Source organism: Ictalurus punctatus, chromosome 13 (genome assembly GCF_001660625.3).
Source record: "Ictalurus punctatus breed USDA103 chromosome 13, Coco_2.0, whole genome shotgun sequence".
NCBI lineage: Eukaryota > Metazoa > Chordata > Actinopteri > Siluriformes > Ictaluridae > Ictalurus > Ictalurus punctatus.
The window spans coordinates 24,122,489-24,142,038 of record NC_030428.2 but is presented as its reverse complement, the minus strand read 5'-3'; the positions used below and the strand labels follow the sequence as shown (position 1 = coordinate 24,142,038).

Genomic DNA, 19,550 nt, shown 5'->3' with positions numbered 1-19,550 from the left:
GGTGGTCATTTGTTCATTAAGGGATCAAAAGGTCAGAAGATGATCAAACTAAAAAGTAGAGAATGTCTTCCATTTGTAGGTTTTGGTTTATACAATAAACAGGAATTAGAAAATGTTTTAACCTTTTTTAAAAAAAAAAAAAAAAAAAAAAAAAAAAAAAAAAAAAAAAAAAAACACATTAGAAGACGTAGTGATGTTTTGCTCCATGCTTCTTCTATCGCTCCGGTGCGAGGCTGCAGATTGTTGCCATGGCAGCAGATGTGAGTTCGAAAGCGCCCCGTTCATTTGGCTTTTTATTCGTGTTTATTTGGCAAACCCTCAACGGCGCCGAAAATCCGAGCGAGCCTGAGGAGCATATTGTTTTCAGATTTCTTCCTCCACAGCTACTCATGCTACTCCCAAACACGGCTCCCTGCCGAGGGACGCGTTTCCTCGGCATGTTTCGAAACGTTTCAAAATGTTTGCACCCAGACATCAAAAGACGCGCAGATGAAATGTGTCACCGCGCTGAGCAAGAAGCGGAGACAGGCGCTGGATGAAGCGCCGGTTGTTCACGGAGTTTTAAAGATCAGGAACGCTGGTTGATGTGTGCTACCACGACTTGAAAGGCATCTATTGAGGTGGTTCTCGGCTTCTGCTGAATAATGCAGCAGACCGCAAACGTTCGGCGAATCTCACACCTGCGCACATGGTGAGGAAGTGTGCGAACTTGCATGAACACACAACCGAACACAACTGGAGACTGCTCCACTCTAGACTCAAACCCTTACATGAGATGAGAACAGTGAAGGTGCATGGATGGGGGTCAGTTATTTAACTCTATTCACATTAGCAAGAAACAGAAACAGATATTACTAGTGGGCGTGGCCTGTCCAGATCTTTTAAAGTTCCAACAACACATGGAAGCAGACAAGTTGTATAAGGGCTGCTATAAAATATAGATAGCCCAGTCTTAATTCATTCAAAATGCATTTTTTAAATAATAAATGAGAAATGAATGAGCGTGTAGATGAATAACGCTTAACCATTAAGTATTAGTTTATGGCTATAAAACAAAGAAAATTAGAAGCGATTCTGTTTTGTTTCCATGTGATGTTACGCGTGATGAGTCAGCACCACAGATTCGGAACAGAATAAAATGACATTCAATTTGACATGGGGAGGAAAACACACCGCCAATGAAAAACAAAACAAAACGTGCGTTTGAAAAAAAAAAAAAAAAAAACGTCAGTTCACTACATCAGAGAGAATAAATAAAATGAATAAAAAAAAAAAAAATCTATAAAAAAAGTCAGAGAAAACTCTTCTTTCTGATCCAATGTCTCTAGTCCTGAAGCTAATCTCTGGTTCTAGGAGTTGTGTTCCACTCGAGATTAGTACGGTATTCACAGTAACCAGCAACTGCCTCTGTCCTTCTGGAACTTTGCGTGTATTTGAGTCTCTGTACTTTATAAAAGCCTGAATGACTACACGTGGGATGTTAACTATTTAATATCCGGGCTTTCAAAGTCACGCACAGGTTGAAGAAGTTATGCCTCGTAAGCAGTCTAAAGACATTCTACAATCAGGCTAGCATCATCACTGCTAGCCGTGGGAACGTTCACACAACTGCTTCATCAGTGACCTGCTGCCGCTCGCCTTTTTAAAACATTGCTCCGTTTTTTGCGCTCTTTTATAAAAAAAAAAAAAAAAAAATGCTGTTAATGATAACGGCTTTGTTTTTTTCCACCATGACACACTCTACAACACGTGCTACAGTGCTGTGAAAAAGTATTTCTTCTGGTTTTGTGTGTTTCATATTAAATTGTTTCAGAAATGAGTGCAAAATTTAAGATAAAACAAAGTCAAAGTGAGTAAACACTCCGTTTTTAAATGGCATTTATTGAAGCACAAAAAGTTAGCCAATACAAATTGGCCCTGTGTGAAAATGTATTTGCCCCCATAGTTACAAATTCCACGAATCTATGAAACTACATTCATAATGGGGTTCAGCTGGACTAGACACAACCAGGCCTGATTACTGCAAACCCTGTTCCATCAAATCTACACTTAAATAGAACTTTTTCAACAGCATGAAGTTGGTTAAAAGGTCTTACCCAGTAACACACTATGACAAAGATGAAAGAAATTCCAGAAACGATGAGGAAGAATGTGATTGAATACATCAGTCTGGGAAGGGTTAGAAAGCTATTTCAAAGGCTCTGGGACTCCAAAGAACCACAGTGAGAGCCATTATCTCCAAATGGAAAAACTCAGCACAGTAGTGAATCTTCCCAGAAGTGTCCGACCTTACAAAATTCCTCCAAGAGCACAGCAACGACTCATCCAGGAAGTCACAAAACAGCCAAGGACAACATCAAAGGATCTACAGGCCTCTCTTACGTCAATAAAGGTCACTGTTCATGACTCCACTATCAGAAAGACGCTGGGCAAAAATGGCGTCCATGGAAGAGTGGCGAGGTGAAAACCACTGCTAACCCAGAAGAACGTTAAGGCTCGTCTGAATTTTGCCAACACACACCTAGATGATCCTCAAACCTTTTGGGAGAATGTTGGAACTGGGGTCCAGTTACATCTGGCGTAAACCAAACACATCTCCACAAAAAGCACATCATGCCTACCGTCGAGCATGGTGGTGGAAGTGTGATGGTGTGGGGATGCTTTGCTGCTTCGGGGCCTGGGCAACTTGCAGTAATTGAGGGGAAACACGAATTCTGCTTTATACCAGAGAAGCTTAAAGTAGAATGTGAGGTCTTCAGTCCATAAGTTGATTCAAAGCACAGGATTAAATCCTAATCCTTGAAGTAAGTGAAAGACTGCTCTCCAGCATTCCCGATCTCGGAAGCATTGCAGTTATTGCTGCTAAAGGCGGCACAACCACATTTTAAGTTTAAGGGGGAAATTAGTTTTTTCACATAGGTAATAGGTGTTGGATAACTTTTTTTTTTTTTGGCTTCAATAAAAATAAATAAAAACGGTTATGCGTTTATACTCGGACTGCCTTTGTTTCATGTTGTATTTCATTTGAAGATCTAAAACTATTTAGTATGAGATGTACACAAAAACAGAAGAAATCAGGGTGGGGGGGGCAAATACCTTCTCACAGCACTGTACGTGACTGTAGTCTTCGCTTCGTGACATGAATTCAGGTGAACTCTGAACTTGAAATTACGATATGTGAAAGAGGCTATTGATTGGCTATTAGCAAAATTTGAGCGCCGGCAATATAAAGATTTTTAGTGCAGTTTTTTGTGTTTTTCTATTTTACTTTTGGTGAATTAAACATGAAAACTATTTGTTTTGATAATATTGCTGCATGAGACTTTAAAGCATCCGGCTGCAGAGGTGGCGGATCGGGAAAGTTTCGGGAATGAAGGTGTGCTATATTTTGGAGGTGCTGGATCCTGTTCAAATTAAGCTCTGTTATCAAGCCATTTTTCAATTGTACTAAGCGGCCCTGACAGGCACATCCAGCATGTATTCCAACCCTGATCAGGACACAGCTCTCACTGAAGATGAGGAAGCGTTACATAAAACACTTAGCGTTTTATTTATAATTATAAATAAAACAGGACAGCTTGTTAAATGTTTGGAATTCACTTCATAAGTAAACATGTGGACTTGATCATATTCCCAAACAACACCATTTCATTTTTTCATTCTTATGTTAATAGTCCCCCCCCCATGTTTATTCCATGCATAGACAAAGCATATGATTTTGTATTTGGGCTACATGTCCTTTATATCTAAGTTTTCCTGTGAAGAAATTTAAATAGCAAAGACATTTCAAATGCCCATCCTTGATAAACACAGGCTGAGCAGTCTACCGTCATCGTGTGTTTTATGTATGTGCAATAAGCAGTTTTACTCTACTACTAATATTCTCAATGAAACATTTCATCTTTAAAAAACAGTTCAAGTAGCTCTATAGATATACCAAAGAGCCCTGTTGCGTTCCCGCATACGAGCACAAGGCAACATTTCTAAACACAACAAACCAGCAGGCTTGAGTAAAGACAGACTGCCGGGCTGCTTGTAGGAACTCGGAGGGTAAACAGGATTATAAGATCCATATTTCTGATGAGAAGTTTAACAGAGTACCCAGAGTCTGCCCACGGTCCCGGAGCTATCTGAGCATCAGCGGATAACACAGAGGAAACTCGCTCGCTTGCTACCACCCAGAATGGACCAGACACGGTCACAGCTTCCACGCACGTCACGAGCTCGGACAACCGCTCGGACGACGCACGGAGCGTGGCTATATTTAGTAAACGCAACACGATATGAAAAAGAAAGGAGAAAAATAAATAAATAAAAAGCACGAAGAACACTCACATTTTGTCTTTGATCCTTGTCATGTCTACATACAGCCATTAAAGATATTTAAGAGGTCAAATTAACTGAAGAACACAAATTCCTTGGTCGTTAATGATTTCCAGTTAATAATGAATGAATAATTTAAAAAATCCTGCAACTCAGGGCAGCCATTTTGATCCATTTGCTACAACAAAGTCATGCTTCCCCCCCTCCTTATAAAAAGCACCACTTAGCTAGCAAACACATCTCTCAACCATTCACAGATTTCCCATGTGAGAAACTTGATCGATCGTGGCTGTTCCTAATAAGCGTTCCACAGATGGGTCAACCGAGGGTGTGAGCAACGCATACGACCGGCCGCGCTGACGCGGACGTTAACCGCTCAGACTATGTTTATCATCTGTTTACTGTTTACTCTGCTCGTGTTTATATTCTCTTTTAGTACCCACCATGCCTCTGTTTCCGCATGGCATTTATTACTTGACGTGTTAACGTTAACCTGATATTTGTTGTCTGTGTGCCATTTCTGTCCGCCTGCAATGATGTTTGTTACTCGCTGTGCATGGTGAATGCTTTGGGCGCTTAAAAGTATTTATGCTTCGTGTTTGTGTTGCTGCATTTTATGTGTAGCACTCACCGTGTTGGATGTCCTTCATGTCGAGGTGGAGGCTGGACATGAGAATCCCCACAGCCTGAGAGCGCTTATTGTTTAACAGCTTCACCACCTACAGCAGCACACACACACACACACACACACACACACACACCATCAGCAAAGAAGCAGCCCGTGTCTAGCTACGCATCCCTTAAGTCCAATTTTCATGCATACTTGGCTTCTCTCTCAATCGGAATAAAGTCTTCCTGACCATTAATCTGATATCATGAGCAGCATTTTGCTTCAGCGATAGCATGACGATGAGAAACGTTTTACGCTGGGTCAGCATTCAATCGTCTTAAATCTAAATATTCCTCACTCAACTGAAAAGAAATACAATTCATTTGAAATATGAACTAGGCGCCCCGTCCACTGGATCGAGTACATTCATATGAGCATGGGTTTCCTACTGAAAAGAATCAAGGGCTGATCCGATTCGTCAGCAGACGATTTCATTTCCTGCGTAAGAATCCAATCATGCATTTCTAACCCAGTCACTAACTTGCACTCCTTTACTCAGACTGTCTAATGTGACTTTGGGGAAATATGATGATTACGTAGCACTGTACTAGGTCGCGACCTGGCTTTCTATAAAGCTGCTCTGCGACAAAGTCTGTATTTAAATGTGTTTAGAAAAACAAAACAAAAAAATAAAAAATCAAGTCATTTTTATTGCCTGCCCGTAGCTTTTCTAATGTCACAGGGTAAACACGCTATTGGGCATGTGGGTTACAGCCTCCATGAGCACTTAATATTCCTTTGCTGTGGCTTTCTCCAGCGATTCTAATACTTCCGTCGAGAAGTTGGCTAAATTCCATAATGACCATGCCATTTTGCATGTAACATCTGAGGCTTGTTTGTGCACTTAATGGGAATTCAGTTTCCATAGAAAACATACAAGAGATTACATTATAAAGACGTACAATGCATTTAAACAAACAACTCTGATTAAAACAAACAAACAAACAAAAAAAAGACCACAAAAGGGTACACAGAAACTCTGCATGATTTGACCATCAATCAACCCCCCGTCGTAGAACTGTTTCCATTTGTTCCTCTCAGACCTCCTCTGTTCCCACGGCAACCAATTCCAGACGATTAGAGGAACGGGGAAAATTATGAGTGACAGAAAAGGGGAAAATGTAAGGGCAAGATCAGAAATTAATAGCGTCCATTTGCAATTAGCCAGAGGCAAAGAAACAGAGTTTCCTTGATTAAATAATTGCAGGAGAGAAAAAGAGGGGGGGGGGGGGGCAAGCACAGCAGGAGAAAAAGGAAAAGGGGGGGGGGGGGGGGGGAGTGGGGTCTGGGTCAAGGTCGCTTGACTGCTCAGATGATATGCACAAAGCTCAATTCTTTCGATGACGTACAGATTTTCAGCAACATTTGAGACCGAGAGGTTTAAACGCAGCCGCCCAGGACATGGTCTCAACCTAAGGAATAAGACGAGAGCAAAAAAAAATAATTGTTTTCCCTAGCTTTAACTAGTGTGCCTACAGAGATCGGTGGTGTACAAAGACACCAAAGGAACAGTGTCGTTTTCCGCCACTACACTAAAGATGACTATTTCGGGTTTATAACACCCTTGCACACATTCTCCTGGACTGAGATGTGTGTTCCTGGCGTACATTCCCAGAATCGTGCTATGAGAACGAATTCCACTACAACACAACATCTCTACGAGACTGTTCTGGCACGACACTCTACGGACGAGAACCGACAAAACTGGACACGCTCTCTGGAAACACCCTGCTTCAAGTGACCTCTTTTGAATGCAAAGAAAGTTTCAGGGGAAAGAAAAAAAGAAAAAAATAATAAAAAGAAAAAAAAACAAAACCCACACAATTGCATTAAACTATATTTACAAAAACAGCCGTAACTAAAAGATTTTCTTTCTTGGTAGTTAAATATTTATTAGTGTGGAAAAGGCTGGCGTCTCCATAGCAAATATATGCACTTTAAAGAATCCTAATGCCCCCCCCCCTTCTAGAGCTCATTATGAGTGTCTGCTGTTTTGTGTTCTCTGCTGCCAAAATGCAACCACAAACATTAAACAATGAGTGAGAGGGAGAGAGAGAGAGAGAGAGAGAGAGAGAGAGAGAGAGAGAGAGAGAGAGAGAGAGAGAGAGAGAGACAGAATTGCGCCAGTCTCAAGGATTTTCAATTCAGCTAGGAGCAATCTGTTAGAGATGAGGTAGATGAGGAAGAAAAGTATAATGTTGTACAATCCTGCAATTCAATGCATACGGAAAAGAATGCATCTCTGTTATACTGTCGTCAGCCTTCCGCTGCAATAACACAAAAGAAAACTTCTCTCTACCAACTTCTGGAGGAAGGGAATCCAATTATTTCAATGAGTGCCATTTTGAGAACAACTTAAAAAGATGGGATTTGGGTGCCATTCTTTACCAAGCTGCCAATCTTTCTGTCCGAGATCAAGTGTGAGCGAACGTTTCCTAAGGGATAAAATAAAACACCACACGCTTTATAATTCATTAATGGATGAAATGGTCCAGTGTCTGAAATTCTACCATAAAGTAACCAACATCTCAAAAGTATACGATGCGATTCAACAATGCATAGATTAGTTTCATTTGAAAAAGAAGTACTTATCCCAGTGAAGGAGGCAAAACTGACGGGCATATAGACCAGAGCCTCCTCGCTGGGACTGCCAATCACCAAAGCCACATCTGTACCCATTGGCATGGAGGCCACACCCCATTTTGCTTCTCTCAACAAACAGAAAGGCCACTCCTTCACAGGGATTAGTCAGAACAGTGGCGTAAACCTGTTGCTAGGGTCCTGATTTGACAAGCGGCCCGAGATGCATTTTGCGCAGCCACACCCTCCTTCACTGGGACGGACAAGAGGCCAAATCCACCATCACTAGGGCCAAGAGACAGAGAAGCCACACCCTCCTTCACAGGGTTGGAAGAGAGACCAAATCCACAATCACTACGGTCAAGAGGCAGAGAGGCCACAGCTACTGAACTTGAGCAAAGTATCTCAGAGGCCACACCCATTTTAGCTGAAGCCAGACAGACAGAGAGGCCACACCTCCTTCGCTGGGGCAGAGCGGCTCTGGAACACAGAGGCCATGTCTGTCACCTTGGTTGACTGACTGACACAGAACACACCCTTCTTCAGCATAACTGACCTGCACAGAAGTCATGCCTTTCTTTTTTCTAGGATCAACAGGTACAAACAAAAACAAACAAACAACCAACAACTTTGGAACCGACAGTAGCAAAAGCGGCATCTCCTTCACCGGAGCTGACGGGCATGTCAGCCATGCCTTCTTTACCGAGCCCAACATGCCTTTTTCACATGGATTGAGAGAATAGACAGAGGGGTGGAAAGAACTAAAATCACAAAAAGGCTAAATACACTAGTAATAAAAGAAGCTGTGTCCCCGATAGTAGAATAAATCCATTCAGTCTCTACCACAATACACAAAGTTTGGAATGGAAGCAGCAGTATCAAATACTGAGAGTGATTAAGCTACTCATTACTTTGTTTAAACCAAATATTTCTAAAATGACTGTTTAAGGGGGAAAAATGTGCAATGTGCACACAGAGGCAGAGGGATCACACTGAAGGACATCACTGGCCAGACACTGGAAGATCAAAACGGCAAAGCCAAACTAACCAAAGAGCCCAAGTCTGCTACGCTCTTCCTCCGGCCATCTAGATTAAGCCAGGTGCATCTGTATGTCGAGTCTCAGACAGTGATTTCATCCACGCCGAGTTCCCCACTGGCCATGGAAATATTCTCGAGCGTCAGCTACGTCAACAAAAGTCTCCATATTGAACTGAGGAGAGCAGAGTTTGCTTGTTGCACGTGCCACACTCAGATCTCAAATACGGGCCTACGGTTGGAACATTCTCCACTTCAATGCCTTTGCTGCTCCAGGCAATGTGGTCATTCTAGTAACCAAGATTAGGGTATTAAAAACAAAGAAATTCTGCGAAAGTGGTCTCCAAATCCATACAAAAAAAAAAAATTAATAAGGATCAACTTCAGAGATGGAGAACGTTTCTAGTCGTGTCCATGTTTTCACAGTGCCGTGAGTCCCAAGGTCCATTCACAGCCCAAGGGGACCCTTGGGGATGTGAATGAGACACAGTGTAAAGCACTTTGGAGAAAAGTGCTATCTAAGTGCAGACCATTTACCATTTAAATCGATATAGTTAGAGTGGGTCCACCCTAATACACACTGTTTGGAATATAAACAGATGCCTCATAGATCATGATACTAATCATTACTGTGTTCAAACCAAATAATTAATTTTAAAAAATGGCTGCAAAAATCGTGATGGTGTATCTGATGTGCACTTGCAGCGGACAGAAAGAACCCAAAGAAAAAAAACAGACAAAAAAAAAAAAACAAAAAAACAAAATCAATCCCATCTCTGTGCACCAACAGATTTTGATTAGGCGCAACTGGGAGTTCGCAGTGTTCCCGCTTTTCCCACTCTGGGAGCTGAAGCAGAGTCTCCATTACACAGCAGACACGAGAACCTTCCCGAACAAAGCGGCCACAGACGCCACAGCGTTTCAGGCTGCGACACAAAAACACGCCGCCGCTCATAACTGTGCTCCCGAGGAACACCCTCCTCTCCCATATTAAACCGCAGACTCACCGCAGCCACATCTGCGCAGAGTTCGACGGTCGGAAGCTCTCAGGCGAAAAACAAGAAGCCTGATCCGCAAACTGTACAGATCAAATCGGTGCTAGGTGAAATCCTAGATCCGTATGCTTCCACTGAAATGTTTGATCCTCATGAGCACAGCTCCAAAGCAACACTACAAGAGATGCGTGACCTTTCGGAACACGTTTATATTTTTCATAATGAATGATTACTCCAGCAAAATTCATGACAGGGCTCCAATACTAAATGATATTTTTACATCTTCATTATTGAATTCATTCTCCCAATACATAATACGCATCATAATATTTAGCATTGCTGAGGTTTTGCTAATAGTGCCAACACAATGCCCACAACACTTTCAGAAAAGTGTGTTCTACTGTAACCACCAACCTCTGGCAAGAAGAGTGAAACCCTTTAACACATTCCCTGTACTTTAGAGGCAAAAGAAAAAAGAAAAAAATTCAAAAGCTAAGCTGCGAGACCACCAGATTGGTGCCCTGACAACAGGCTAAGCTGCGAGGCTGATGCATTGCGGTCTGATGAAAAACCAAGCTGCACCACTGCCAAATTGCTGCAAAATGGCTCCAAATCAAATGTCAACAGTGAATAGAGTGATGTGTAACCAAAGGCTAGGCACATACTATATGAAATAAATACTAATACACTAATACTAATTTGCATTATTAATACAGAAAGATGTGCACAGATGCAGAAGGGTCATTTTGAAGGACACCAATGGCCAGACATCAGAGGATCACCATAAACGGCAAAGCCAAACTGCCACAGAGCCCAGCACTCTTCATCCGGCTATCTAGATAAAGCCAGGGTGCGTCTGTATGCAGAGTCTCGGACAGCGCTCTGATCCACGGTGAGCTCCCCACTGGCTATGGAAGCACTCTTATTAGTCTGCAGATATTTTCGAGCGTCAGCCGAGTCATCTGGACCCGATACGGTTTCGTTATTAACCTGAGGAGAGCCGAGGTTACTGGTTGCACGCACCACGCTCAAATTCCAACCGTAGGCTTGTATTTGAAAAATGCTCTGCTTCTTGAAATCCACATCCATGCCACTGTTGATTCAGACAACACGGGCATTTTAAGAACCAAGTCTAGGGTGTGAAAGGCGAAAAGCAATTCTTGACGTGGAGGGGGTGGGGTGGGATTCTTCAGAATTGTTTGAGCTCCAAAACCATTAAAGGCCAGCTTCAGAGAACATTTCTAATCGTATGCATGTTTTCACAGTGCCGTGACCGGTGCGTCCATCCACAGCCCAAGGGGACACCGGCTGAGTGAGGTGTGGTATGTTCCGGGAATGCGGACTGGGAGATTTGGATGGGTCACCGTGCCGCCCACTAACGGGTGAGTGAAGCGCTCCAGACACCATATGCAAACCAACCTGATTGGAACAGCTATACATATTTATTCAGGCTCAAGGCAAAAGGCTATGGAGGAAAGTACTTCATGGTTAACGGTGATGCATACAGATACTGTCTACAAACAGATGGCTGAGTGATGTGGACGTTTTATCGGTACGAGTTGACCTGGTTGCTTGACGGGTTGTACAATTTAAATACTGCCAAACAGATGCTTTATCACAGAAATCGATGCCTTTTTGCATTTGTTGAATATTATCTCCAAACAGATGGACTGAATGATGTAGTCACGTTGACCATCAGCGAGTTCCAAAGCGCCTTTGTTTATTTAATGATTAAGGAGCTTGTAAAGTTGGACACCATCTGGGCGTCGATTTATTTCCACAAGGACAGCACACAGCTCGAGAAGCCCAAGATGTGGAAAAACAACAACAACGAAAAAAGAAAAACACGCCTTCTTATAAGGCAGCACGTTCAAAGAAAATAGAGTCCAGGCCAGCAGCAGCAAAAGGCTCAAAAGGGTTAGACATAAGTAGCTGAAGGGTATAAATATACATGTTTGTGGTGCAAGTATGAATGTGTAAAACAAAAAAAGGTTTTTATTTTTGCTCCTTATATAGTTAAATAATTATATATACACATTTAACATTGAGCATAAACATGATCATTTTAGCCGTTATTGTGCAGCATTAGTACATATGGAGACTACTTGGAACAGTTAAGGGCATGCAAATGCTTTCACTCAATCTCTGAAAGAACAGAGCTTTTATATCATCATCTCTTTATCTGAACCAGGCACTGCTGAACAATTCCTGATCATAGCATCTGGGGTCAAAGCTACCTACCAACTCTGAAAACAATTAACTGAACATCAGTGATGAACGCACTGGACGTACATTATTCGCTCATTACAGCTGGTTAAATATTACAGGCTCACCTGTTTCGTCTTAGTCCTGGTGATGGTGTCCGAGAGGGGCTTTTTCTTCTCCTTCACTGCAGTCTTGGAGAAAAGCTCCACAAACTCCTCAAAATCCACTGAGGGCTCTTCAATCTTCTCCCAAACCAGGGGGTTGGAATCTCTATTAAAAAAAAAAAAAAAAAAAAAAAAAAAAAAAAAAAAAACCAGGAAGAACAACAACAAAAAAAAAATGGTGACCCACACACACTGCCACAATTGTAATGATGGAGACAAAACAGCTCTGCAAATCAAGGTTCACTTTTTCCATTCCCCATGTGATTGTGCTACTGACACCAGAGCTCGGAGTACCAGCTGGCACTCAGTACTAACATCCTCACAATAACCAAACAGACTTTCTGTAAGCGAGTTCTGTGCCACATTCAAGGTACTGATAGGAATAAAGGTTGTGGAATGGGTCAGAAATTAAGTCAAATCCGATAGCCGGTGTTTCGGATCAGTAGCGCACATCTAATCCGTACTGGATGGATGGATCCATAATTTTCATGCTAAACAGATCGCTTATAGGTAATATAGCCAATTATTATACACCACAACGCAGCACATGCTGTTTTACATTCATGGCTCCTGTTGTAATGTTTAATGTTAAGCCAAATATGATCAGCATGGAACTATAAAGTTACTCTTAATGCCTCACTTAAAAATAAATATATAAATAAATTTCACTTTGTCTACTGTTCTATACAGACCGAGCCAATGAAACAATCCGTCTATACCGCTGTTTTCAAGCAGACAGTAAATGTACAAACCAGACCAGCTCTCAGGAGAAATGCATCTAATATACAAGGTTTATCAACATGTTGACCTTTCTATGTTAAGGTATCCGCATCAGTTTGATCTATGCAAGCAATCATGTCATCATTAGTTTACTGTACGGCTATACAGAGCTCCTGATTATGCAGCCGTTTTGGAAACGCACGCACTTACTACAAACCACAGAACAACTTGGAACTAACGAGACATGAAGGAAGTTTAGGGTTACTTTCTGGCATGGAGCTGGATGCGGGTCCAGTAGAGAGGCTTCATGGGGTGTGGTGGCTCCACCAGTCCTTTTCGAGGAACCTTCTCCTGGGCTGCAGCCAGAGCATACAGTCCAAAAGGAAGTGGAGGAGGCAGAGATCCAAAATTGCTGGGGAGAGGAAGGCCAGAGGCACCTGGGAGGAGTGGGGGAGCTGGAGGGCCAGTCAGTCCTGGAGGGGGTGGTGGAGGTGGTGGGGGCGCACCCGTTCCAGGTAAGGGCGGAGGTGGTGGGGGCGCACCCGTTCCAGGTAAGGGTGGAGGTGGTGGGGGCACACCCATTCCGGGTAAGGGTGGAGGTGGTGGGGGCGCACCCATTCCGGGTAAGGGTGGAGGTGGTGGGGGTGGTGGCATTGCAGCCTGTCCAGGCAGAGGTGGAGGGGGTGGGGGTGGTGGCATTGCAGCCTGTCCAGGCAGAGGTGGAGGGGGCGGGGGTGATGGAACAACTGACCCTGGTAGAGGAGGAGGTGGTGGTGGTGGATGTAATGTTTGTCCAGGTAAAGGTGGAGGTGGTGGTGGTGCAGGAGGTAGAGTTGTAGCAGTTTGGGGAACAGAGGGCTCTGATAGTGGAGGGAGAGGTGGAGGAGGGGGAGGTAGGGACACTGCAGGTAAAGGTGGGGCAAGTGGCAGGACAGATAAACCAGGCAATGGGGGTGGAGGAGGAGGTGGAGGCCACTGTTGCTGATGACACGTACACACAAACTGTCCTGATTTAGGAGAACCAGTCCCTGCTGGCTGAGATTCTGTCACCGCTCCCAGTGATGGCTCGCTCGGTGTGGGCAGAGGCTGCTCGGAGCTGCTCTGCTCTGAAGAAGGCACTTTGAAAGTAAAGCTCTCATTTGTAGGGGAAGTCTGCACTGATTTTGCCTCTAATGCAAGGAGAGCGCAGGTCTCCGTCTGCAGGTCCACATGGCAAACATCCGGCAAGAAACTCTCGTCCTCTCCGCACTCCTGCTCCTGCGTACTGACATCATGGTCCTGCAGGGGGTGTTGCTGCTTCTCCAGCTCGGCAATCTTGCTGCGTAGGTCCTCAATCGTCTGCTCCAGCTGCTGAATCACGGTCACGTGCTCCTGCTTCAGGCGCACGGTGTTCAGCACGGACTCTTCCTGAAAAGAGAGAAGAATCTGAAGCTGCAGCACTACAACTATGGCTTCCTGCTGGGTTAAACACGGCTATACAGCACATATCACACAATTGGCACAACCACTTGTTGAGCAAGATCTACTAGTAATTTGTAATCCTGGCTCTCGCAGAGTGAGAGAGAGAGAGAAACTTTACGAGAAACAGAGACTCTCAGAAGGAATCTGTCATTTCCAGTGCAACTAAACAATTCAAACTGAAAATCAGTACCACGCCAGCGATGTCCAGTCAACGCAATGCTAAAAAATGTTCTCTAGAAAGGAACTCTTATGGAATACTGTCAGCATGATGGCTAAATGTTTTGATGAGGCTCATTTGGGGCCACTCTCTCAGAAAAGGCAGGGGGGAAAAAAAAGAAAAAGAAAAAAAAAAACCAACAAAAAAAATAACAAAAAGCAATTGCCCAATGTGTCCTTGAAGAGCAATAGGCCTGATTCTGCCCAAAGGGCCTGTAGCACTGGATACCCCAAACTGCCAGCTGGGCCTCAGCCTGCTAATCATCTCCTGAACTCAGCAAGGAGACAGAACGCTGCGCAATATCGCAGCACATCTGAGGAGGGTGCTATTTACATCGCCCTTGATTTGTGTGAGAAAAAGTACCCGCTGAGTAAATGGCCTGAAGGGGAAGACGATTATGAACAAAATCGGTGGTTCCCGAGTGTGATCGGGATGAGACATCTACGCGGCTGTCTGTTGCAGAATGATTTGATGGCCTCTAGCACTTGTAGGTCTCGACTTAAATGTATATTTTGTAGTTACGTTTGTGCTATGGAGTCACTCCAGGAAGCCATGAGAACAGCAGAGAGCTAAGTGATAAAGCACAAAGAGCTTGATGTATCCATAAGCAAAAAGACATGTCTATCGTATGCCGAGATGTCACATGGCTCTGTGAAATACTAAACCGTGATTGGACCAAGGCATTCAGAGATATGCTGTGCAAGAACTAACACCCAACCAAGCATCCCGACAACGACTGAAGCAAAAGACAAGCTGTTTCGTCACCAAGTCTGTTAATTTCTAATATCAGGACACTGTGCCTACGTATCAAGCGAATATCACGGTCACTAAACAGCATTTAAACAAACTGACGCTTTTCACACATTCAGTGCGCTCTTAAATGAAAGATTGGGGGGGGGGGGGGGGGGGGGCATCGTGATTTAGCAAACTTTAGCCACATATTTAACCAAGTTTTTAATCCCTCCCTAAACATTTCTGAGAACAGCGCTTTCTCCATATTCAGTATTAGATTAAAATTGGAATTTTAACACTTATTTAGCTGCATAATAGCAAAGATATCAGAAAACGCATGAATATACCGCCTAGGTAAAACGGTCCGTTTTGATCGTCATGGGTACGTTCCAAAACTGTTATATCGAATACTCCGATTTTGTACTTCAATTGCAAAAAATTATCCGGATAAAAGAAAGTGACAAACAATAAATTTGCCAGTCAATTAGAAAAAAAGTTATTTTCCATGGCTATGAATACACAGACATTTGGCAAGTTAATTTTAAAATAATTGAAACTTTTTCCCAAGTAGAATTCTGTTAATATTTATAAAAGTTAAAAATTGCACTCAACGTAAACGCATTTCTACACCAACAGGTGTTATATTTGGAGAAATAAATGTATAATGACCCTATAATCCATAATGTTACATTAGTTGTTCTGTTTTAACATTAAAAATAAATAAATAAATAAATAAATAGTTTCCTAAATTGTCTGAGCAATTGTGGTTTCAGTAATGAGCAAAATAAAGAATATTACTGTAGCCATTGTTGTACAATCATAATCAACTGAATTTTGGTCATGTATTTGACATGTGCCATATTTTCCAGCAGGTTGAGTTTAAAACCTGAGGTCTTTTCCAAATAAAGGGAACAATATCGGAGCTTCTGGAAAATCGTGGCTGTGCGTGGAACGACACCAATAAACTGCACAGATCGTTTAAAAAAAGTAGCAAGTTAAAACAGATGTAGTCAGCAAGTCAAGTCAATCTGATTTCATGCTCCAAATTGAATCTAAACTGCCAGTTCCAGTCTACCATATAAACAGCCTTCAAACTCAAAAACCTTACTGATGCTGCCCTCTACTGGCTCAATACATAAATATTCATACGTGGCACAACATACTGGTGAAGTGAGCCAGTGAGGTATTCAATGGAAAAGATTTTAATTAGAGTAGTCCAAAAAAAAAAAAAAAAAGAGATTTAAAATTAAAATAGATTATATTACCAAAAAAATACAGATAAAACCCACTCATTATTGTTCAATATATAATTCTGATTATTTAGAGGGTGTTGATTAATTTCTCTAAAAGCAGCACTGATAGCAGTCCTTACTGTATATATTAATGTTGCCTTCCTGAGCATCAGTGAACGTTTGCACCTTTTGTAATAGTCGTGTACGAGTCCCTCGGTGTGAAAAGATGGATCTGAACATCATATAGCCGCTGTTGGAAAGGGGTCAAATATGCAGAAGATGCTGGAAAAGTAAAGAATGTGCAGGACCTGGAGGATTTTTCTGAAGAACGGTGGGCAGTTTAACTGCTCAGGACAAACAAGGAACTCGTGAACAACTCTCACAAAACAAACAGTTGTGGATCATCCAGGTAACAGCACACGGTATTAAAAATCAAGCGTGTGTAAACTTTTGAACTGGTTCATTAGTGTCAGTTCAGTTATTATTGTGTCTTGTGGACTATATGTAAACATCCGTTATGCGAAATAACATTCACAGCAGGAATAAATAAAATACAATACGAGTTTTATGATCCCTCTTATTATCATCATCATTTTTTAAATTTATTAACAGTTTGCAGAGTCTGCAAGGCGTATGCAAACTTATAACCTCAACTGTACGTTACCGTTTCTATAGTAACAACTTGCACAGAGACTTGTGATGGACGCTACTCATAAATGTGTTTTTTTTTCTTTTCTTTTTTAAAGTTTGTGATCATTGACACGGTGGACGCTTGTGCGAGATATTTAGCAATGTTTAGCATCGTCGGAAGGAGTCTCCAGTGTCGGCACTTTATTTATAACAGTCGGATGTAAAGTTTTCTGCCACGGGCAAGTCTTCAGGACGGAGGACTGAGATTCTGTGGTAACATGGCAAGATTTTTTTCTCGTCTAGTCAAGAGTGATGGGGGGGGGGGGGGGGGGGGGCTGATGATATAACGACTGTATATAGCTGCTATAACAAAACGATATCAGGAACTAAATCAATATGCGGACGTTAAAATGCACAAGTCTTCATTCCTCGGGAAATAATAAATAAGCGTCGGCAAACTGCTGTGGATGAATAAAGCGCTAGTGACACCACTATGACATTTACACCGTTTATCAGTCAAACGTGCAACATTTCCAAATCTGAAGTGTTTGGACTTTTTGGAAAGAGGTCATGTGAAACACTTTTGCGCAGTACTGATACCGGCTCGTTTACAGGTTAGCATAGTCGTATACAACCATATTAACCAACTGTACTATTGCGTCAGCACTGTGTGCACATTGCTCTATGTGTGAGATAACACACTTCATGCTGCTACAGGAAAAGCATCAACTACAGGGTGGTAACATTAACTCATGTAGATTCATGTCGAGCGGCATCACACAACCTCACTGCTCATCATTTTCATACAAATGACAAAAACGAATACTCATATACCTGAATCTCCTGGATTTCCTCCTGCTGTTGTTTCTTCAACCCTAATACAACAGCTTGGTGCTCTGTAACACACACACACACACACACACACACACACACACACACACACACACACACACACACACACACACAAAGCAGGTTAAGTGAGACATTTTCTGAAATCCAACATGCATACTATACTAATGAGGAGATGCTGCAGAAACAAACAAAAAAAAAACCCCCACTAAAGATGTGTGAAGAACACTGCAGACACACAGAACAGTCAGGATTCTCTGTGTGTCTGAAGACTGTGTGTGTAGCACATGCTTGTGCTCAGGAGCTTAACAGAAGTTTACATTAGCCACTGTTTGAACGTTAAATGACGAGAATAATTTGGGGTAAGGATGACATTTGTAATAAAGACCAGGAACGGATTCGTGTTCCGCTTTTATTGTACTTTTCCGTGGTTACGCGTTACAGCCTGATGACACACAGAGACCAAGAGCTTCACGGATGGAGCGGAGTGTTAGTAGGGTGTTTTAAGAAAGCCGGAGTCAGAAAATGATGGTGCGTACTGTTAGGCTCTTATGTTCTGAACAGTTAAAAGAAATAGAGACAAAAGGTTGCAGTTCTGGACTGAGTCGGTGTTTTCGGATCCGGGTCCTGTTGCGAGGGAATCTCTGCAGTAAACAAACCCCAATAAAAGTATGCAAAAGAAAATGGTGAATGAAGTGTCCGCATTAAACGCATTCTACCGGAGGCCAGTAAAAGTGAACAGAATCAACAAAATAAAAGTGAAATGCTTTTTTCTGTTTGTTTTTTAAGAAAAAGGTTAATTACTTACCTTCATCATCCTCTATAGGTTTAATGCAAAGTAAGGGAGAAATATTCAGTTTAGACTTTTCAAACCTACCCTAACAAACAATAAACAAACAAACAAACAAACAAACAAACAAACAAACAATAACCCCTTCTCTTATTCCTATCCAGAGAGCTGCAACACCTACAGCTAGAGCTCTGCACATTTACACAAAACTGTGAGACTGCATATTTTAACACCGCTATTTCCTCTCTCTCGCCTTCATGTTTTCTTCAACACTGCATAATTTCAGCACCAACAAAAGCCCTTTACATGAGAGAGAGACTAAGGAATAGAGAGAGACAGATAGAGACCGAGGGAATAAGGAAGAGAGAGAGCGAGAGAGACAGAGGTACTAAGGAATAGAGACAGACAGACGGACAGAGGGGAGAGACAGACTAAGGAATGGAGGGAGAGAGAGTTACAAAGAAAATTGGAGAGAGGGAGAGAGAGAGAGAGAGAGAGAGAGAGAGAGAGAGAGAGAGAGAGAGAGAGAGATCAAGTGTGAGTGACAAGGTGACAGACAAAGAAGAGAAATAGAGAGGGAGAAAGAAAGACATACAGACAGAAAGGCAGAGAGACAGACACATACAGAGAGAGAGAGAGAGAGAGAGACAGACAGCAAGACAGAGAGACAGGGATAAAGTCATGCAGAGAGACAGACAAGGAGAGAAAGAGAGCGAGAGAGAGAGAGACAGCAAGACAGAGAGACAGGGATAAAGTCATGCAGAGAGACAGACAAGGAGAGAAAGACAGAGCGAGAAAGACAGCAAGACAGAGAGATAGGGATAAAGTCATGCAGACAAGGAGAGAAAGAGAGAGGCTGAATAAGTTTTGATGTCAAAAGAAAGCAAAAAGAAAGTAGAAAAGACATCAGAGAAAAGAATGATCAGGAAGGGCAGGAAAGGAAGAA

General features: G+C 42.4%; 1 protein-coding gene across 1 annotated transcript in view; it reads right to left on the bottom strand.

Annotated features, from left to right (window-relative positions):
* Positions 1 to 19,550, bottom strand: part of fmn2b (formin 2b) — an 86,813-nt gene that overhangs the window by 48,844 nt on the left and 18,419 nt on the right. Inside the window, exons 5-8 of the mRNA XM_017484338.3 lie at positions 17,800 to 17,861; positions 12,959 to 14,100; positions 11,938 to 12,079; positions 4,955 to 5,042 (exon numbers count right to left, since the gene is read on the bottom strand). Coding sequence (XP_017339827.2) covers positions 4,955 to 5,042; positions 11,938 to 12,079; positions 12,959 to 14,100; positions 17,800 to 17,861 — 1,434 coding nt within the window. The remainder of the gene's footprint in view (positions 1 to 4,954; positions 5,043 to 11,937; positions 12,080 to 12,958; positions 14,101 to 17,799; positions 17,862 to 19,550) is intronic.